The 23,513-nt window shown below is 41.3% G+C and overlaps 1 protein-coding gene across 1 annotated transcript in view; it reads left to right on the top strand.

The window, feature by feature from the left end:
• Positions 1 to 23,513, top strand: part of LOC142291480 (UPF0462 protein C4orf33 homolog) — a 77,808-nt gene that overhangs the window by 28,887 nt on the left and 25,408 nt on the right. The window contains exon 4 of the mRNA XM_075336040.1: positions 2,666 to 2,717. Coding sequence (XP_075192155.1) covers positions 2,666 to 2,717 — 52 coding nt within the window. The remainder of the gene's footprint in view (positions 1 to 2,665; positions 2,718 to 23,513) is intronic.

The following is a 23,513-nucleotide window of genomic DNA, read 5'->3' as shown; positions in this document are numbered from 1 at the left end:
CCGAGTGTCATGCGAGCATCGCACTAGTGCCCCGTGTGGCCCTGGCCTTACAGTATAGCTTGCTCATGACGTCCTATCACAATATTCACAGCCAGTAATGATTAGCCTGTGATAACCACAGTTTTATATGTCTGGTGGACTCATTTTATAGCATTTATTTAAATAATTATTTTCTAAAATTTAATAACTGATATGAAAAACTACAACCACACGGGTATAAGGAAACTTGACTTGCTCTTTGGTATTCACAAATATTAAGGCAGCGCAACAAAAACGTGTAACAAAACGAGCATAAAATAACCAAATTACCATACTTCTATTCCAATGTTTTGCACTGGTAAAGATCATACAGCTCCTCGTTGATGTTAGTACATTGAATAGGCTGTCATGTCTGTTCGAAAATGGAGCTTATGTAATTCTAGTATGAAATGTGTCAGTCAAAATGTAAAATGTCTGCACATGTTAAAAAGAGATATATATCATGTGGACATACCTGCACATATCCCTACCAGCACTGAAATGATATGTCCATCCATTAAGCCATGAAAGAGCAGGTTCGCAATAAATCCTGGTCAATGATGAATTATTTGTTTAATGGTTAATCTTCCTTAAAGAAAACCAACCAGGAGGATTTTCATGTCTAAAGGAAAGCCAGAGTTCTACTGGTGCTAAGATGCTGACTCTAAGCATACCTTTTGTTTTGCATTAGGATGTTTTATTACAGTAATATTTGCAAGTAAAGGTACAGAAATGCACTGTTATTTGATTCACAGATGCAACAGGGGCGAGAATATAGGGGTCAGGTTTTGCTATCTATGCCCGCCCCTGTCTGCCTGCCTGGCCTTCCTCCCCCTGTCGCCATCATAGACTTTAATTCTGGCGCCTGCTCATTAGCATTTACTGTACAACTGTTGCAGCAAACTCTTTAGTAAGATGGCGTTTGAGTTGGATCCTGCGCATAGCGCTATCTCCAGCGCCATCTTTATGAAGACTCTGTATTCCTTCATAGGACTGATGGATGTGCGATGTGAGGGTGATTCTTACAGCTCTCGTTGTGACTGCGGGAGTGTGCGGTCACAACAGAAGTGGAGATCGCTCCCAAAATCAATTAACTGGTCTCCTCTGCTGCACTATGTTATATCTAGTGTAAAGGCCACTTTACACACAGCGACATCGCTAGCAATGTCGCTGGTGAAAGCACCCGCCCCCGTCGGTTGTGCGTCACGGGCAAATCGCTGCCCGTAGCGCACAACATAGTTAGTCCCCATCACACATACTTACCTGGCTAGCGACGCCGCTGTGGCCGGTGAACCGCCTCCTTTCTAAGGGGGAGGTTCGTTCGGCGTCACAGCGGCATCACTAAGTGGCCGCCCAATAGAAGCGGAGGGGCGGAGATGAGCGGCCGGAACATCCCACCCACCTCCTTCATTCCTCATTGCTGGCGGCCGCAGGTATGCTGTTGTTCCTCGTTCCTGCGGTGTCACACATAGCGATGTGTGCTGCCTCAGGAAGGACGAACAACCTGCGTCCTGCAACAGCAACGGTATTTGAGATTAGAACGACGTGTCAACGATCAACGATATGGTGAGTAATTTTGATCATTAGCGGTCATTCGTGCGTTTCACACGCAACAACATCACTAACGAGGCCAGATGTGCGTCACGAATTCCGTGACCCCAACGACATCTCGTTAGTGATGTCATTGCGTGTAAAGCCCCCTTTAGACTTGAGAGGTGATGGGATTCTTTCTTTGGTGTTGTTTGAATCCCAGAGACATATGTCTCCCACTCAAAATCTGAAGTGTCTAAGTATGGATCCCTTTACATGGAAATTAAGCAATGGCTCAAGCTCATGAATTACATTGATACTTTATCCTCTAGCATATTTCTGTATTCTGTAAAACCCCCTTAAAAACAAGGGAACACTCCTTCTACCTGGAGAAAGAAAGGTTCAATCTCCAGAGGAGACAAGGCTTCTTTGTCATAAGTAATCTGTGGAATAGTCTACATCATGAGTTGGACAGAGTGGGAACCGGTGATGGTTCACCAAAACGCTTACATGCTTTTTTTAGAAGAAAATAAATGTTAATGTGAATGTGTAAAGTTCTGTTCTGAATAATTGGTCTGGTAAATTGAAAATTAGGATCAGGAGGGAAAAATTAGCTTCTTTAGGGCAGGCTACACCATGCAATGTGGTTCCTTCCGTTTACCATTTACCAACACCTCATTTGGTTGAACTTGATGGACTTTTGTCTATTTTGCAACAGTATTTACTATGTACTGATAACATGGATTGTCTCTGTAGGCTCATGGTCAGACATAATCTTGGTAGCATTCATTTATCTTTATGTAGAACTTACTATTGCTTTGATACCTGGCCAAGCTAATGTATCATGAATGGTGGATGATGCTGGAACATGACAATGTAGAGATCGTACATGAATGACTTTTAGGATTTTATAGCTAATTTAGTAGGGTATGTGTTTTTCACTAATGGATGCCCCTTGCTGGGTACTTTGTGAATGAATGTAGACAGGAGAGTTCTTTTATAATTTTAAGATACACATTATAAATTTTGGCACTCGAGTCCATTTCCATTCAATACAATAGACATTTCAGACTATTTTTAATCTTTTGTTCACGGTTGTACATTTTTATTTTTCTAGGCACGGGCAGCATCTGGTTCTTCTGCTCTCTGGAGTTGGAAATGCTTTTAAGGTGAGTACGGCAATGCTGGAGCATGCAACTATTTACAATGATTACAGAAGAAAATAAATCATCTCAGAAGGAATCATGTTTAGTAAACAGAGGCGTGCATTGGCACTGACATCTCAACCTGGCATTATCACACTGAGAATGCCATAGGAGAGTCTGATTCTTAATCGCTTATGATTTACCAGTTCCCTAAAACTGGAATCTGCCATCTCCGAATAAGCATTGCTTGTATGGAGGTAATTCAAAGGGACATTAGACCATGTATTGCTCCTTCATGGGGTGAAACAGTGAGCAGCAGCATTCCCTTTTAACACCTCTTTGCCATTGGCAAAAAAACATGAGATGTATTCAGGTCACACATATTTAGAAACTGTAAAACTCATATGCAATTCATAAAGCAGTCAACGTTAGGTATATGGGACATGAGCTTTAAATATACTAATCCTCGGTGCTAGAAAGGGCAGATACACATGGGAGAGTGATACCAGTGGATGTTTAATATGCATATGATCATCTCAGTAATTCATTAACATTCATGATTTTTTTATGCATTAGCTATCTTAAAGGGGAAAAAGAAGACTTTCCCATACGAGCCTGTCACCAGGTTTTTGCTATGTAATCTTAGCGGGGGCGGTCACAGGCAGGAGAGGGTTCCAATGCAAGAGGCCTATATACTGGTAGGCCCTTTGTAGTCATTATAATGCACAATTCCACCAGCCTTGGAGGTGTATGTAGGCCCACTTACCTCTTCGATGCCCCTGAGCAGCTGCACAGGTTGCACCAACGGTGGTTCCACTCCTGAATCTGAGAGCAGTATAATGTAAAAACAGAGATCCTGATTCCAGCGATGTATTACTTACTGGGCTGCTTGTTATAGTTTTGATAAATATCATGATTTTCTCTGCTGTAGATCTAGCAGTTCTCTGAATGCTGAGCTCTTGTACTGCCCCGCAGCCTCGGCTGCCGCCGCTGATCCGCTCGGATCCGTGCTCGCATTCTACGGGTGGTGGCTCAAGCCTCTCACGGACCCGGGGGTCACGTCGCTCTGCAAGGGGATTGGCGTTGCACACGGGGGGAATGTGGGTATTTGGTTTTGGGATGATTGTTCGTGATGCCACCCACGGGTTGTGGTGATGGTGGACACCACCACTGCTGTGAAGGTACGGGAAATCCCGGGAGCGGTGTAGTGGTGCAGCTAGGTGTTGACCCCTCCGTGGGTAGGGGATGTCGGTCCCGGGGCCCGGTGGTGTGAGGGCCGGGGTGCTGGATGCAGGGTTGCGGAGCCGCGCAGTGCGGTGCCTGAGGGCACTGGTGTACTCACGATTAAACCACACAGAGTCACTGGTAAACCAAATGAAGGTATGAATGGGTGCCCACAGCCAGCTGCAGCTTCCTAGTCGGGTTGGCAATGTCCACCTTTCTCCTGCACCTATGTGGTAATTTGACCACTGTGCCTGAGCACTGGTAGTCCGCTACCCGGCTTGTAGATGTCAGAGGAGCTCCTTTGCCCGCAGGCGCTGGCCCTTGGATCTCTGGCCTTTGGCGGTGGCTACTATCCGGACGGGTTGGGCTGTTGCCTTCTAACGGGAGTTTTGTGGGAATGAACCCCTGAGGTCCAGACCGCAGTCAGTTAATTCGTCTATGGTGGTGGCATATAGCCTAGTTCCGGGTCTGAGTACCCTGCCTGGTGCTCCGGTATCCTGTTAGCTCCCCGGTTCGGTTCCGGCAGGCCACTACCCTGTCCCGGTCCCTTACGGTTCCGCTGGTCATGCTCCCGGTCTCCTGCAGGCGGTCACTGCCGTCTGCCTGCCTGACTGTTTCACTCCACTCCACTGTGCTGCACTCTACAGACTCAACTGCACTGAACTCGTCGTGTTTTCCTGCCTCAGGCCAGCAGACTCCTCGGGGGGCGTGTCTTTCCACCTGACTCCACCCACCTGGTGTGCCTGTCTAACACTGAGGGAGGCAATCAGGTCTTTATGGTTGACTGATGGTACCTTTCTAGTGTGGGGGTGTATGTTGTGATGTTGTAACCTGTGACCCCTGGGGTCCAGGGCGTCACACTCTGCCCACACCACTGATTGGCAGCTTTCTGTGTACACTGTGCATAGGCAGCAGAAAGTTGCCAATCTGTGGTTGGGGCAGGGTTGGACAGAGCAAAAGGACTACATGGCATGAGACAACTAGTCGTCTAGTGATAAACTCCTGCTGATAAAACACTGATTTTATTGAAACTAAAACAAACAGCTTAGTAAGTGACACTTCATGGAATCAGGGTCTCTGCCCCTACTTAACTCTGCTCTGAGATTACATACAAAAAATCTGGTGACAGATTGCCATTAACCTCTTTAGGACTGTGCGATGGTATATAAACGTCGGCTTCTGTTGGGCTTTGTGCATAATGGACATTTATCAATGGTCTGCGGTCAGGAGGTGATCGTGAACCCCTGCATACTGCCATCACCAGGTTTCCATTGCAGAACCGTAGTTCTGCCCAGAGACATTACCAGGATCTGAATGGATCAGGTTCTGGTGATGTTAACTCTTTGCGATCATCTACTGTATGTGCTGTGATCAATAGTGATCACAGCACTTAGAGGTTTCAGAGGTACAGAGAGCTGCTTCTCTTACTTCTCCCGGATTTCCTGTGTCACGATTACGGAGGACCTGAGGGTTGTCATGGCAACAGGAGTCTGCCATGTACGGTGGCCTGTCAAACTCAGCCCGACAGTATAATGCATTGCTATGCTCCTGCTGCATGGCAATGCATTATACCAGTGATCAGACAAGGAAAAGTTAAAGTCCCATGTAGGGACCTGGTAAAAAAGTTAAGAAAAGTAAAATAAACCCTTGCAAAATGTAAAAACAAAAAAATCACAAAACATTTTTACTCAAAAATACATTTATTTTTTATAACAACAAAAATAAACAAAAAAGTGCACGCATTTGGTATTGCAGCATCCGGCCCGACCTGATCTATAAAACTGTCATACTATTTAACCCCTTCAGTTAACAGCTTATAAAAAAGTGCATAAAAAATAGATTTTCATCATACTGTGGAAAAAAAGTGGAATAAAACACAATAAAACAGTGAAACATAAACAAAAATCGTATTACTGAAAAGCCACCACCCAGCTCCATCAGCGGAAAAATAAAAAAGTCATAGCTCTGAGAATACAGCAATGGAAAAAAAAATATTTTTTCTGAAAACTGTTCTTATTGTGTAAAACAGCAAAACATAAAAAAATGACGTAAATGTGGTATTGGTGTAACCGTACTGACACGAAGAATAAACCTGTGTTGTTACTTTTACTAACCAGTGAATAACAAAAAAAAACGCAAAACCCAATTCCTGAATTGCTGTTTCATGTTAATTTTACCTACCAAATATGAAAATAAAAAAATATCCAAAAATGTTATGCGCCCGAAAATGGTACCAATAGAAATATCAACTTGTCCTGCAAAAAACAAGACCTCAGATGAATGACTTTCCAAACACAACTTGGCGTCCACAATCTATTTCAGACAATTATACCCTCTAAAATTCAAATGGTGCTCCTTCTCTTCCGAGCCCTGCTGTGCACCCAAATAGTAAAATTTCACCAAATATGAGGTATCAGCATACTCAGAAGAAATTGCACAATAACTTTTATGGTGCTTTTTTTCCTGATACCCTTGTAAAAAAAAAAAGCTACCTGGTTGAAGTAACAATTTTGTTGCAAAAATGTATTTTTATATTTTCACGGCTCAACAACATCTACATAAATTCTTTGAGAGGTCTAGTTTCCAAAATGGAGTCACTTGTTGGGGAGTGCCACTTTTTAGGCACTTCAGGGGATCTCCAAATGCAACATGGCTTCCCCTAACGATTCCAGCCAATTTTACGTTAAAATATTCAAATGGCACTCCTTCCCTTCCGAGCCCTGCTGTGCGCCCAAACAATTGATTTCCTCTACATATGAGGTATCTGTGTACTCAGGAGAAATTGCACAATACACTATGGTGTATTTTCCTTTGTTATCCTTGTGAAAATGCAAAATTTTACGCTAAAGTAAGATTTTTGTGGGAAAAAATAAACTTTTCATTTTTTCCTTCCACATGGATTTGGTTCTTGTGAAGCACCTAAAGCAGTGTTTCTCAACTCCAGTCCTCAAGACCCACCAACAGATCATGTTTTCAGGTGTTCCTCGATATTAAACAGGGAATAATTCCATCACCTGTGCAACCTTAAGGAAATCCTGAAAGCCTGCTTGAGGAAAACCTGAAAACATGATCTGTTGGTGGGTCTTGAGGACTGGAGTTGAGAAACACTGACCTAAAGGGTTAATACACTTCATGGATGTAGTTTTGAGCACTTTGAGGGGTGTAGTTTTTAGGATTGTGTCACTTTTGGGTATTTTCTGTCATCTACGCCTCTCAAAGTCACTTCAAATGTGATGTGGTCCCTAATAAAATAGTTTTGTAAATTTTGATGGAAAAATGAGAAATCGCTGATGAACTTTGACCCCTTCTAACTTCCTAACAAAAAAAAAAGTTATGTTTCAGAAATTACACTGATTTAAAGTAGACATGTGGGAAATGGTATTTAGTAACTATTTTAGGTAACATAATTTTTTGGTTTCCATGCATAAAAATTAAAAGTATGAAAATTACAAAATTTTCAAAAATTTCGCCAAATTTCCGATATTTTTACAAATAAACGGAAAATATATCGTCTTAATTTTACCCCTGTCTTGAAGTACAACATGTCACGAAAAAACAGTCTCTGAATTGCCGGGATCAGTTGGAGCCTTCCGGAGTTATAACCTGTCAAAGTGACACTGGTCAGAAATGAAAAAATGGCTTGGTCACGAAGACAAAAGCAGGCTCTGGCGCGAAAGGGTTAATACATGACCTGAACAATGTAAAATAATAATTGTGCTGTGACATGTTGTCCTTGTGACATAGACACTGTCCCACACTCTGCGATGTGGTCATATGATCGTACAGTTGTTGTATGACAAATATGACACATTTCTTCAGTTATTATTTCTATAAAATGAAGGGGGGAAATACTTCACATCTATGTATTTTTTAAATTAAGATGATTTCCCCCCCAAAACGTGGGAAATTTATGCAGAAAGTGCAATCTTCTTTTTTTTCTACTTATATAATGATAATTAATTGGTAATTATAAATAATTCATAGACTTATTAAGGAGTTTAATAGTTTTAATAGATATTTTGCTGGTATATAATGGTGTTCCTATTCTTCTTGCATTAGAAGTACTTTACAACATGGTCAATATCACGCAGTTGCCATCCCTCTTGGACTTGAAAAATAGATAAGGATGTCTGAACTGTTAATGTATACAAATGGCTCACCGAGAGCCTTTTAAAGGACTGCTAAGCCTAAAATTGCAGTTGTCTCAGATAAAAGAGCCAAAAGTTACATTCACAAATAGTTTCAGTATGTAGACGATTCTGGAGTTTATCCAACCAAATCCAGCTTGATCAAATGGTCTTTTGATCACATAAAACAGGGCTCATACTGTGAAATAGTTGGTCAGTTTGGTTGAAAGATATCAAACTGGGAGATCAAAACCGAAGGAGCAGTGCTGGGAAGACAGTTGTTTTTACAGATCAGCACTTGTCACAAGGCTTAAAGGGGAATCAGATGTTAGAAGATAACATCTGTGAGAGTCCATGAGATAGGATCCGCACCCATTGTCAAAACAGTTGTTCTGGTGCTGGGTAAAGCTCCATATCTCCTTTGATGTTTATCAGAGCCTTCTATTACGAAGGATGAGAAGCCATATCAATGTCAAACGACAGATTCAACAAGCCAGGCCCAAATTTACTGTTGTAATGAAGATGGTTCCTAAAAATATCCAAGTGGTAGAATAGAAAATAGCACATAGTGTAGATCCTCACTCTCTCCATTTTGTATATGTTGCTTGTTCTGGTGTATGGGCAATCCACACTTCTTAGCATAGGGCAGCACAGTGGCTCAGTTGATAGCACTGCAGCCTTGCAGCGCTGGGGTCCTGGGTTCAAATCCCACCAAGGACACCATCTGCAAGGAGTTTGTATGTTCTCCCTGTGTTTGCGTGGGTTTCTTCCATGTTCTCCAGTTTCCTCCCACACTCCAAAGGCATACAGATAGGGACTCTAGATTGTGAGCCCCAATGGGGACAGTGTTGCTATATAAATGAATAAAATTCATATAATAGCGCTATATAAATGAATAAAATTATTATTATAGTTAAAGCGTGTGATGCCATAAAAAGTTTATCCCGTCCAGCATGAGATTAAAAGTAAAAGAATCTTTAGTGCAACCTCATTAAAATATGTGATGGAGACATAACAAAAAATATTACTGATGCATTTCAAGTCTACCTGACTTTTAGTCCATTCAACTAAATCACTGAGTCAACTAGACTTGAAATGTATCAGTAACATCACAACTGATTGACTGAGTGATGTCACTGATTCATCATTGCGGCTCATTCTCTGCCTGAAGCTTACAGCGAGTGGTTATGTTCTATGCTCATATGTTGTCACTTTAGATGAAGTAGAGCTGGAATTGGCGTGGGACCTTGTGTGGATTACGTTAGACCTGGGTGTTTTGGGGGTTAATAAAGGGGTGAATGAGTGTTTTTTTAATTTTAAAATACTGATCCTGCCCTCAAACTAGGTATTAAAATTTCAGATGACACTGCCTGTTTAAGCCAACAACTACATGTATTAAAAATCAGATTTACATATCATTAATTGTGTTATGATTATAATGCTCTTAAACCAATGACTTGTATGTTAGTTCTCTAGGGGAATCCCAGGGTTTTAGTAAAATAGACTACACCATGGATGTAGTCACCGTCAGGTAAAAAGAAACTTTATTTGTAAAGAAGAAGGAGAAAGAAAAAGGTATAATTTTAATATCTCAAAATTGTGAATGAGGACATAAAAGGGTAAAGACCAGGAAGGTGGACTATTCTTCAGGAAGGAAACCATCAGCTTCCGAAACGTATGTCGGATTAGTTCAGTGCAGCATGATCATGTATGTCCATGAAGTAGGACACTGTGGAGAAATCATTTTATCCATCACACATCAAGGGCCATTGAATCGCTTAGCAAAAACCTGCTGCTCAACTGACGGACCACAAGTATACCAGTAGCCATACAATGGTATGGAGTTCCTCCAGGCACGCAGCTACGTCAGCCAGCTGGCCAAAAGCATGGCATGTAGGAACGTCTCATATTAATATCTATACATTTGAAATTTGCGTCATGGCAGTGGAGGGTGATTTTCTCACAGTGAAGTGTACCAATAGTGGGGTGGATGCGCTTTTGGTAACCTGTGTATCAGGACTAATTTTCACTCACTAAAGAACCAAGCTGGATTTTATTGGATACTGACAGTGATATATTCCTGAAATCCTAAATGAGCAACAATGTCAAGGTTTAGCACCACTCGCTTACTGAAAATTCCCCTTAGGCAGCAATAATACTGAATCATTCAGGATAGGACTATTAAGTAGTGTGCTGCAACAAGCAAAGTTCCATATAACATCAGAAAAAAGAAAAGAAGTAGTTGCACTAACCATTTATGTCCAAGTATCCTTTATTGAAGATCCATAAAATCACTGGGGAATGGGGTGCAGGTGAGGGGGAGCGGGGTTCATCGGGACCCCTTATTACACCAATTGCCACCACACCAGGGCAATTTGGATAAGCCGTGTAATGTTCTAGGATTGTCACATCTAATGGATGCGACAATCCTGGGCAGCTGCAGGCTGCTATTTTTAGGTGGAGAGGGGGGGGGTCAATAACCATAAGTCACCCAGGCCTGAGAATACCAGCCACCAACTGTCGGCTTTATCATACCTGGGTATCAAAATTATCTATGCATGAAGATAATCAGCGGCCCAGGAAGTTGAATGAGCAGTCTGGAAGCAGAGTTATAGCCGCATGGAGACCGGCAGGTATAAAGCGCTTGCTTTATTCTTATTTTCTTTCCTTTTTCTTTGATTGTTTTTATTACCCAGGTGACCGGATCTGGATCATTACCTGGAGTTCTCTGAGAACTCTGGGCCCGAGGTCGGTACTCAGGTTCTTTTGAACTCGCGTGGATCTGGACTTTTACATTCACTAGTTATGAGATATGGAACTTGAAAAAAATGAAGATGGCAAATGGGCAAAAAAAATTATATTTAGAATTGGAGGTTATTACTTACAAATCAACTATATAGAGTAATGACACCCTAACTGTGGGCTCTTTAAAGAGGACCAGCAACCAGGTCAGACGTGACCAGTTTTTGCCTATATTGAATTCCCGATGCTCTTTTGAATATTTTGTTCTTTGTTTTCTTTAATCCAACATACAGTTCCGAAGATCCCGGTCTTTTTCTTTATTGTAAATTTTGATGGTCTTTACTAAGTCGGCGAGGTTTACAGGATTCACTGTGGGAATGTCTTCAGGCTGCTCTGCGTAATTGTGCTGTGAGCATTGCTCCCTTTGTAAGGACCCCAAAAAATTGCACTCAATATAAAGGCCCATATCTTTGGAACCATTTGGCAGAATTATTTAAAAAAAAAACAAAACAAGCTGTAAAAAAGGAATAAAATAAGTAAAAAAAAGGCCACTTTTGACCTGGTGACCGCTTCCTCTTTATGGGGAAAGCAGAAAATATAACTTTCAGGAGTGATTTGGTGATCAGAACGTCAAATATCTCTTGCTGCTCAGTCAGTGAGTGTGGAGAACTTAATAATGTATTTGATAAAAGTTTCTGTGGGATTTAGAAAAGTGTGTGAATAGATCTATATTTGCTTTGATTTTTATTTTCTTTATTAAAGCACCTTTTTATACCAGTACAAAATGGAGTATCCACAGATCCAGTCTCCAGAGAATTTCTGCTTTGAAACATATCTGAATATAAGGGTGTTTGATTAATCTTTCATTGAATAATATCTAGCCAAGTCAGAAGTGTGAAGAATGTCTCAGCTATGATAGGTGTAATATTATTGTCACCTAAGGCAGTGAAAGGCCTGTGATGATTGTAACCACTAAAGTCATACAAATCATTAAATTCCAATATTTTGTAATGTCCAGTAACTAAAGGTGACATGGCGCAGCGTGGGCACCCGTCAAGCATCACTCTTATTGTTCTTTGTTACCGTGCAGTATAAAGATATATCCATGGATCAGGGAAGATAATAGGTGATAGTCTGATTGCTACTGTATATCCAGCAAAGTGGGGAACATTTACAATAGGATATTTAGTGTGTAAAAGTAATATTTTCAAACACGTAGGATAGGCAATATAGTATGAATTATAAATCCAATACATGAAAGTTAAGGAATCTGATTGCAATCCGGATTCCAAATGGCCGAGTCAAATTTGGAAATGATCAACTTCATAGTGGCTTTTTCTATTCTGTCTACAAGAGTGTCCAAGAAGTTAATTTGGTAATCCCCTCCCCCCCCCCGTTAGTTTTTGGGTTTCTTTACACTGAACCTCTTTCTTGCATTAGTCAAAGATTGATAGCAGTGTCCGCCTTCATCTTATGCTAATATTTTCAGCAATATCGTCTGGCTTCATTACTCAAAGCCATGCCATCAACCCATTAACCTAAGTTGTTCCAACTTGGCCTCCCTCCCCTCTTCCATTGTAGTCTTGTCCTCTTATTCCTGTAATATACATACCGCAGTCCCAATCGCTGGATGCAGATTGGATTTTCCCCATCAGTCTGTGTTAACACAGGTCAAGTGTAAAGGTGAGAGAACCTTGGAGGTTGGTTCACTGGGAGCAAATGAACCGAACCTCCACATCTCTGAACTTGGCCAGGGAGGTTCGGAATCTCTGATTGGTAGTTTCAGTCTCCGCCCACATACAGCCAGCCATAAGCAGATCACTTCCGGGGGAGAATGGCGGGCTTTTTCATTTTTTTTTTTGTTGTTGCACACTACTGTGCCGCCCCCGCGACAGCTGACGGGCTTCTCAGATACGGATCCGCAGCGGCTCGAGGGGTCTCCGGACCCGAGGCGGTGTCGCCCGGCCGCTCGAAATGAACAAGGGGGTTAATATTTACATGGGATGTAGAAAATAAAGTTTGTGACGCCACCCATGGGTCGTGGTAATGTGGGATACCACCGCTGCTGCGTTTGGGGAAGCGCCCGGGAGCGATGGGATGGCAGCTTGTGATGTCAACCCCTCCATGGGCAGGTGTCCCGGGGCTCGGTGATGGAAGGTTGGGGACCATTCGGGAGGAGATGGCCACAATATACTCACACAGTCCAGAGATTCTGACACAGACAATGAGTAAACCAAAGTCCTGAATGCACTGTAGCCGTTGTTGGAGCACGCTGGGTCCGTGCCCTTTTGGCGTTGCTGGTTGGTCTGAAGCCTTGTCCCTTGGCATTGTGTTTACTCTTTGTGGATCCCTTTTGCCTGAAACTACTTGGGTCCCGCTCACCCGCTTGGCTAGCGGAGTGAGCTTGCTCTCAGTGTTCACGCTTGAGATTTTCTGGACAGTTTTGGGAAGTCCTATCCCCCTCGTTGCGCTAGTACCCCGATTTTGGAGTGGGTCGGGTGAATTACTGGGCTGCGTAAATCTACTTCCCAGCCTAGGGTCCACGTGCCCCATCGTGCCCTGGCTCCTACCTGGTTGTAGCACAAGGCCGCCGAACTGCCCTCCTTGGCAGTACCGTGCCCCCTGTCACTACCCCCTGCGACCGGGGTTCCAGCTCCTTCCAGGCCAGGCCAACGTCTGGCACCTGGGATGGGTACAGGAGCCCAGCTCCGCAGTGTGACCTTTCACTGTCACTGCTGCACGCAAACTGACTACTGACTGACACTTCTGGCCTTCCTTCTACCATCCCTCTATCTGCGTGGCCCTATTCCCCTCAGGCTGCCCAATGGGTGTCTGGTGGGTGTGGTGCAGAGTGTTCCTCAGGATTTGTGTACACCTGTTCTTAGCAACACCAAAGGGACAGGAACCGTAACCAAGGAGGAGCGGGTACTATGCAGAAGGACAGATTGCACGGCACCCTTGTGATGACCTGATAGGCCAGGGCATCACACTATATCTAATCACGCAGTTATTACTCAAAGTGCAAGCCAATCAAATACTGCAAGCGGCTCACACAGGGCTGAGCACTGAGCGTACCTGAGCTCAGCACTGCTCGCACAAAATAAGTTCACACGTAAAGCATCTGAACTCTGAACCCGAGCTCTGTTCCTGGGGTATGAATACTTTTTCAGACACTGTCAATAAAATTGTTTATTGGATGCATTTTTAAAATGTTTTTTTACTTTTTCATTGGGGTAGTTGTTTTGGTTTCATTTGGGAAAAATTATAGCTTTCTGTGCCACCATTTGGGGTACATAGAACTTATTGATTGACTTCTAATAGTTTAAAATGAATTGATGGAAAGAACGGTCTGGTGTTATTCCTAATCATTGCAGCTTAGCATGTACAATATAATAACTGAAACCCACAGGTAATTGTGCAGGTAAAGCGGCTGTGGAATAGCCCGTAAGCCTGGGATCTACAAAACTGAAGTTTTTTAATAATGTTATTATTTTCTGGGACTTGTTTTCCATGTCGCCTGTCATATATGCAAAAATGACAATAATATCTGATGCTTTATTGGTTGTCACTTTTAGATTAGCTTCTCAACGGGCATTTTTCAGCATGTATTGCTAATGACAATGTGACAGCGGGTCATCAGTTTCTGAGCAGCTAATTCATAAGTGACAACTGGAGATGACAAATTTTGTGAAATGGTTATGCGATTCACTGGCTATAAGATTGCATTGTACAAATTAAAAAAAGGAACAAGTGCACCCATTTTATGTTATGGAATGGTGAATCCGTGAATCAGGCAGGATAAAATATTATTATATTTTTAGGTTTTAATGGAGAATTATAATGCAAATATCTAAGAAGCCAACCATGAATGTATATACGGTAGGTTCTAAACTTGGCCAAGATACTCAGTCATTGCTCAGACTAAACATGAGAACTAGGAGGAAAAGTCATGTGAGTGAGTTTGACTGTGCAGAGATGGATGCTGCCAGATGGGGTGGATGAAGGAAATCAGAAGAAGTTCAAAGAGAATAATACAAATCCTGTATACATCACATCTGTGGGAGAAAGTACCCTTTAGTTGATAAACATCAAAGAAGACAGTGTCTCAAGTTGTCTAGAAATGACACAGATATTCATTGCTGTCGTATGCACAATATACTCTATGTACTATAGCTACCGAAGGCCATATTTACCTTGGTGGCACGAATATATTTTTGCCTCTTTAAAAATAACTAGTTATTAGTGATGGTAAACCCACAGATATCCAGAATCGTCGGGTCCAACCATTTTTTTTTTAAAAAAAACCTGGTTCGGGACAAGAATTCTAGATATCTGCCCAGACACCGATTCCCATTTAAGTGTATGGGGACCCAAATCATGCTCTTTAAAATGTTGGTAGAAAGGGCTAGGGGTATTAGAGCAGGCATGTTATACTTGCTGAGTCTCCCACATGGCTGTAACACTACTTCTGGGGCCACTCATTACCTCATACATATTCACTGCTTCCCCCACCCACTGGCAGTCACAGCGTCTCTGATTGGTTGTAGTCAGACTGCGCCCCCACCCTGTGTGACAGTGTGTCTGACTGTTTGCAATCACGCTCGCTGTCTGTATCCCTATAGTTGTGTAAAAACAAATAAATTGAGGTAGCCAATTTATTTCTTTCTTTATTTTTGACAAACTATAGATGCGCAGACAGCATGAGCGATTCCATGCAGTTAGAGACACTGTCACGCAGGGTGGGGGCGCAGTCTTACTGCAACCAATCATTCACGCCAGGCGTGCCAGTGGGCGGGGGAAGCAGTGAATATTGATGAGGGTAATGAGTGGCCCCGGAAGTAGTGTTACAGCCGCACGAGAGACTCGATAAGTATAACGCTCCTTCTTACCCCTATTTTCTTTTTTTTCTCCTTTCTTTTTTTAATTAACCATATGTCCAGATCTGGATAGTTTCCAGGAGTTTCCTGAGAACTCCGGCCCCGGGTTGGTGCACGGATACTAGGTATCCTGCTCGGATCCGGACTTTTGCAGTCCGGGTTCACCCATCACTATTAGTTATACATAGTGCATTATATACAACTATTTGCACCAGTGTACAATAAAGATTTAGGAAATTTGGAACTGGTTCAGAGGTGGACAGCTAAATTATCACAGGGAATGGATTAACCATACTACTCATATTGATGAAATGGGGGATACTTTGAAAAACTACATGTCACTATTGACCTAAAATCTACTATTTTTTTTTCTTCTCCTTCTTCATTTTTTTCCTCCTCCTCTTCTGCTTTATTTTTCTTATCTTTTTTTCTTATTATTCTTGACCTTCTTTTTTCCTTCTGCTTTCTTTTTTCGTCCTTCTGATTCTTTTTTCCTCTTTCTTCTTTTTGATATTTCTTTCTCTCTTTCTTTCTTTCTTTTTTCTTTCTTTCTTTTTCTCTTTCTTTCTCTCTTTCTTTCTTTCTTACTTTCTTTCTTTCTTTCTTTCTTTCTTTCTTCCCTTCCTTCCATTCCTCCTCCTCCTTCTTTTTATACTTCTTTCTCATCTTCTCCTTCTCAATTTCCTTTTTCTTCGTCTTCTTCTCCTCCTCATTCTGCATCTCCTTTTTATTATTCTTTTTTTCTTCTCTTTCCTGATTCTGCTGCAACATCAGACAGGTGAGCTACCTGTTGCTGAGATGAGCCTTATTTTTTTAACTGTATATCAGTTTTATACAAATATCCTCATACTGATATTCAATAATCTCTCCCCCGTTCTTCCACCAAAAAGACAAGTGTCAGCCCCCAGTGGCTCCCACGTTTTTGAATATGAACATCAGAATGTAAGTGATTCCATAATCTTTTGAAATTATTTTAATTTATGTTAATGGATATTTCCGACTAATGTAGTAAATGCCATCGTTGTAAAGACTGAACAATCTTTCAGCATAAAAATGTAATAACAATCATTTGCAAATCATCTGATTCTCCAGTATAATTATTATTTTTTCGGAGACATTGCTTAATGTTTTTCAAAGCCAATTAAACTCAGAAGAGCTATCTTTTCTGCCTTACAGCTAAAGGTAGCAAACTGAAATAGATATTAAGACAATGTTATTGAGCTTTGGGGCTTGATAGAGAATGAGCGAGCTCTACAGTGGAGGATTGTCAGGGAAGAAAAAATACGAATGGAGAAGGTGATATCATTGATACGTTATGTAATTTCTCAAGGTCATCATTTTAATTGCGTTGATAACATTACTCTGAGTAATTTTCATTATCACTTCCTGTCATTTGCGGACTGCTGGCAGTTGGCGTACTGCATATCAGCTCTTTATTCTCATTTTGTTTGCTGCCGAGGATAGTAAATTTCTCTGATTATTTATGCCGCTGCCTGAAACATATATCTTCTTAATAGTGGACCATTTGTTAGAATAACTCCACAAAGTCTTCAAATCCCTCGTAAATTGGTTTCACAGATTTTCTTCAATCAAATTAATCAACAAGCCACCTGAATAGCGAACCCGAGACACGTCATATAGATTTTCTTCCATAGAGCAAGAACCTGTTTTAAGCATCTGAACTCCCCTTTCCTCCCCCCAGGCCACATCATGTTTTGAATAATGGAGTAATTTATTCTGCATAAGATATTATAGAATATGTAATGGAGCTTGTCTCAGACTAAAGTATTCCTTTAATATATGGCAATAATGTTTCCTGTTGCCCAGAAGAATATTAATACTTCATTTTTTTGATTAGACGTAAGGGTTAGGGCAAATATCTGATCAATATGCATTGCAGATGCTGACAAACATCCAACGCAAAGCATTAGAGTAGAAGTGATTGTTTAGTGTTGGCAGTAAGATGAATTTAGCTCGTAGCATGCAGTCAAGCAATCAAACACAGAAATTAGAATGGAATCTGTTTTTGCTAAGAAAAAGAAAAAAAAGTAAAAAATGACAGCAGTTGAGAGTTTCTAAAATCACTTAAAATGTCACACTGGTTAACAAAAACTACTATTAGGTTTGACTGGTGTTGAAATAACTCCGGTACGTCTTTCATATTGGCGAAGAGCACAGGCGTTCCTCAGAACCCTGCAGCAGACACGCTTCTGGAGCTCGGCTTTCAATAGTCCTGGACTTCTTACACTTCGGGTTTGATTCAGAGCACAGGGAATGCTGCAGTTGTGTTAATGTTATTTTTCAGTAAACTAAGATGAAATAATTTTCCAAAAGAGAAACACTTTCTATCTCTTCTCAAGATCAGAAGTGAAAAATGCGCCGAGCTTGAATATCCTGTCGAAGCACTTCAAATGAAAGAAAAAGTGGTGAAAAAACAGCCTTTGGGTATTTGTAGATGAAACTATGGAATTTTACATTCAAAGTTAATTCCTTAATGCTGTTTTAGCATTAAAATGTCTTATATAGGCAACGGTAGATTATAAGGTAGTTTAGAATAGATGGGAAAGGGAACTTTTTTTTTTACTAAAACTTATTCTGAATTTCTAGAAATACATATGCAATGGACAAACTACAACTTAGCTTATTTATTACCTATCCTACCCCTATCTGAAGACTGGGAGCCCCATCACTAGAATGCCCACCAATCATAACTATAGGCACCCTCTTCACTGCTCCCAACACTGTGCACTACAATTGAGCATGCATCCTACCCCTTCTTTTAGTGTCAGGGGTGTTTGTGGTGTAAATTATGATTAATTTTTTGGCTGCTCTTATCCATACTCCTTAATTCTGAAAAAACTGTTTCATAAATCAGCCCATCAGATTTTGTAGGCTGTAAGTGATCTGGCCTCAAATTCAAAAAGGTGGAACTTCATTACCTAATCTAGTACTTAAAATGTATAATCAGTACAAAATTATTAAAAAAGCACCATATATCTTAGAAAGCGCAACTCAAATCAGAATCAATAGCCAGAAAATAGCAAAATTATTTTCCCATAGTGATAAAAGTTCAAATATTTTATTAATTCAAGTTTAAAATATACATAGATATTCAAAGTTCATAAGTTTATACTAAGCAAGAGTTTCTTGCTTATTATAAACTTATGAACTTTGAATATCTTCAGTTGTGCTCCAAAATTTACATACCCTGGCAGATTTTTTTTTTCTTTCTTGGCCTTTTTTAACACAAAATCTTTTTTTCCACTCATGGTTAGTGGTTGGGTGAAGCCATTTATTGTCAAACTACTGTGTTTTCTTTTTTTAAATCATAATGACAACCAAAAACATCCAAATGATTCTTATCAAACATTCACATACCCTGGTGATTTTGGTCTGATAACATGCACAGAAGTTGACACAAATGGGTTTGAATGGCGAATAAAGGTAACTTCCTCACCTGTGACCTGTTTGCTTGTAATCAGTGTGTGTGCATAAAAGCTGAGTGATGTCACACTGCACAAAGGGCTAGTAAGATGTCATACAGTATATTCCCTACTAGGTGGCAGCAGAGTAGTGGAGAGTCAAAGTAACACTGTAACAAAAAGGCAGCTGAAGTACAGCAGAGTAACTTTAGTAGGCAGTTAACAGGCGAACCACCAGGGGGCAATAGAGTAATCAAAAAGTCAGGGTCTAACCAGGAAAGTCAAGTCACCGAAATGGGAGGATCGAAATTATGTCAGAAAACAGAATTGAGTCAGAAGCCGGGAGATCAGGAATGCAGAGGGAAACACAAACAACAGATAGGAGTGGGAAGTCAGGCACTGGGACAGAAGGACAAACGGGGGAGGGTACAGGTCAGGGCACGGTAACAAGGAGTCAGATCAAACAGGAAATCTCACCAGAGCAAATCACAGGCTGCAGAGCAAAACTATAACCAGCACAGGAATGCAAGTGCAGAGACCAGATATAGTGTCTCCTGAAACCAGAACGAGGCTGATGGGAGTTAACCAATGACATGACCAGGCCAGGTCTGGGAAACTATGGAGAGGAGAATACCGGTCCTGTATCATGAAAAGTGAGTTTCTGGGATCCAGACAGACTCTTGCTTCTTTTATCCAGCCACTAACGTTTTTGGCTTGTGAGTGGCTGGATAAAAGTGGCTTGTCAACGGATCTATGGGCAAAGATAGTTGAACTGTATAAAACAGAAAAGGGATACAAAAAGATATACAAGGAATTGATAATGCCAGTCAGCAGTGTTCAAACTGTTATTAACAAATGGAAAATCAGGGTCTCTTAAAAAAACAAACCACGATCAGGTAGACCAACAAAAATTTCAGCCATAACTGTCAGAAAAATTGTTCGGGATGCAAAGAAAAACCCACAAATAACATCAGCTGAAATACAGGACTCAGTGAAAACTAGCAGTGTGACTGTCTCAAGATGCACAATAAGGAGGCACTGGAAGAAAAATGGGCTGCATGGTCGAGTCACCAGAAGAAATCTTTTACTGCGCAGATGCCATACAGTATCTCACCTAAAATACGCCAAACAGCACAGAGACAAGCCTCCAAACTTCTGGAACAAGGTAATTTGGAGTGATGAGACCAAAACTGAACTGTTTGGCCACAACCATAAACGTTACATTTGGACAGGTGTCAACAAGGCCTATGATGAAAGAAACACCATTCTTACTGTAAAGCACGGAAGTGGATCGCTGATGATGTGGGGATATGTGAGCTAAAAAGGCACAGGAAACTTGGTCAAAATTGAAGGAAAGATGAGTGCAGCACGTTATCAGCAAATACTGGAGGCAGATTTGCACTCATCAGCCCGGAAGCTGTGCATGGGAAGTATTTGGATATTCCAACATGACAACAATCTAAAACACATGGCCAAGTCGACCTGTCATTGACCACAGCAGAACAAAGTGAAGGTTCTGGAGTGGCCATCTCAGTCTCCTGTCCTCAATATTTTAATATTTTTAGCAATATCTTGTTTCATATCCAAATTTGTTAAAAAAAAAAAAATTGTAAATGTGTAGTTTATCTCTGGTCACTGGCTCTATTTTAGTCTCATTCTTACTGCAATTTAGAGAAGCCTCATTATTATCATATGCAGGGTTACAATAACAGGTAAGAAACATAACTGTAAATAGCTGATAAAAAAGGATCCACCATTCATGATAGGCGATATTGTGCCATCATGGTAGGCCTCTGATGGGATAGAGCTGGGTCACGATGGTCCAAGTGGTGATCTGACCTGACTGGGCACATGCGCCAGGCTTTATGATGGGGTTAAAAATAATTTAAAAAGGGAGAGAAACATAAATAAACAAATAAACAGTTTGGTACACCAGTCGGGTTATTTGGCCTGGGTATAGCCGGGCACTGCGGAAAGCCCCCAGGAGTTAGGTAGTGATGAACAGTGCCAGAGGGTTATCCCCTCTCACCCCCAACTAGGGCTGGTTCCTGGGGAAGTTGGAGTAAAGGATGGTGCAGTCAAGAATAATCAACTAGAGACAGGACAGGGAACTTTTACCTTTTACTGATGCTCTGGAAACAGTTCCAGAACATTACATAAAGCTCACACTCAGATTTCAGTATGACCTGCCCAATCAGCGTTCAGTTTCTCTGCTGTGATGTAGTATAGTCGTCTTACTGCTAATTCCCTTTCTGGGAAAAGGTATCTTGGAATACTGGGATTTCAAGACAGACACGTACTGGATATCTGATCACTTCCAGTGAGCAGGCAGCTTGAATCTTATTGGAACACTTACTACTTATTGCTGGCTGCAATTTCCAGATTCTATGCAGCTGCTGAGCTCCTGGGCAATTTACTCTTCCTTATAAAAAGGATTGAAGCAGTCTCTCAGCTTACCACTAAACCTGAAAGTCTTGGTCATCTAGGGACTGATACCCTGCCTCATTTCAGCTAATTCCTACAGAGTGCACATAGTACCTCTCTCCAAGACTGTCTCCATTTTCATCTTCACTTCTTCCTGCATTCCAAGCACCTCCCCTCTCCTTCTAGGGATTGTGCACAAGCCTTGTCTTCAGTTATCAGTGCACAATCCAGTAAGGGAATGCAGGAAAATATGTGTATGCAGTTTTCAGAAGAGAAACCAAATCTCACTAAGGCTGGCAATACAGATATATGCACTGTGTGCAGAATTATTAGGCAAGTTGTATTTTTGAGGATTTTTTTTATTATTGATCAACAACTATTTTCTCAATCAACCCAAAAGACTCATTATAATCAAAGCTTAATATTTTTGGAAGTTGAGTGGTTTTTTTTAGATTTGGCTATCTTAGGAGGATATCTGTTTGTGCAGGTAACTATTACTGTGCAGAATTATTAGGCAACTTAATAAAAACCAAATACCAATATAGTCACCTTTCTTTATGATGACACTCAGCAGCCTACCATCCATAGATTCTGTCAGTTGCTTGATCTGTTTACGAGCAACATTGCGTGCAGCAGCCAAGATCCGAGAGGTGTACTGTTTTCCCTCCAAGTAGATCTCATATTTTATGAGGGGCCACAGGTTCTCTATGGGGTTCAGATCAGGTGAACAAAGGGGCCATGTCATTATTTTTTCATCTTTTAGACCTTTACTGGCCAGCCACACTGTGGAGTAGTTAGATGCATGTGATGGAGCATTGTCCTGCATGGAAATCATGTTTTTCTTGAACGATACTGACTTCTTCCTCTACCACTGCTTGAAGAAGTTGTCTTCCAGAAACTGGCAGCAGGTCTGGGAGTTGAGATTCACTCCATCCTCAACCCGAAAAGGTCCCACAGGTTCATCTTCATCTTTGATGATATCAGCCCATACCAGTACCCCACCTCCACCTTGCTGGCATATAAGTTGGAGTAGAGCTCTCTGCCCTTTACTGATCCAGCCTCTGGCTCATCCATCTGGCCCATCAAGAGTCACTCTCATTTCATCAGTCCATAAAACCTTTGAAAAATCAGTCTTAAGATATTTCTTGGCCCAGTCTTGACATTTTATCTTATGTTTCTTGTTCATAGGTGGTCGTTTTTCAGCCTTCCTTACCTTGGCCATGTCCCTGAGTATGGCACATCTTGTGCTTTTGGATGCTCCAGTAACGTTCCAGCTCTAAAATATGGCCAAACTGGTGTCAAGTGTCATCTTGGCAGCTTCACATTTGATTTTCCTCAATTCATGGGCAGTTATTTTGGCGCCTTTTTTGCCCAACACGCTTCTTGCGACTCTGTTGGCTATTTGCCATGAAACGCTTGATTGTTCGGTGATCACGCTTCAAAAGTTTGGCAATTTCAAGACTGTTGCATCCCTCTGCAAGACATCTCACAATTTTGGACTTTTCAAAGCCTGTCAAATCTCTCTTCTGTCCTATTTTGCCAAAGGAAAGGAAGTTGCCTAATAATTAAGCACACCTTATATAGGGTGTTGATGTCATTCAACCAAACCCCTCCTCATTACAGAGATGCAAATCACCTGATTTACTTAATTGATAGTTGGCTCTCAAGTCTATCCAGTTTGGAGGGGTTCAACATTTATAATAATTATCATGTGATCAAAATACTCATTTGCCTAATAATTCTGCACACAGTGTACATTGTAATATACATGCAGCCGTTCTTTGTGGCAACTCAGACACAGGGTGCCACATTATCACAACTGACTGTGGTTCCTTTCACTTCACAATGGCCTTTGTACATGCTCATTATATGCTTCAAAACAAAGGCAGAGGATCTGAATAATTTTATTGCTGCTAATGGGAATTTTCCAAAAGAATGAGCCTAAAATGGCTCCAATGGCCAGTGTAAGAATTGCAAGATTTCCAATTTTTTTAAATAAATCAT

This window comes from Anomaloglossus baeobatrachus, chromosome 1 (genome assembly GCF_048569485.1).
Source record: "Anomaloglossus baeobatrachus isolate aAnoBae1 chromosome 1, aAnoBae1.hap1, whole genome shotgun sequence".
In the NCBI taxonomy this organism is placed as follows: Eukaryota; Metazoa; Chordata; class Amphibia; order Anura; family Aromobatidae; genus Anomaloglossus; species Anomaloglossus baeobatrachus.
This window is presented reverse-complemented; position numbering and strand designations above follow the sequence as displayed.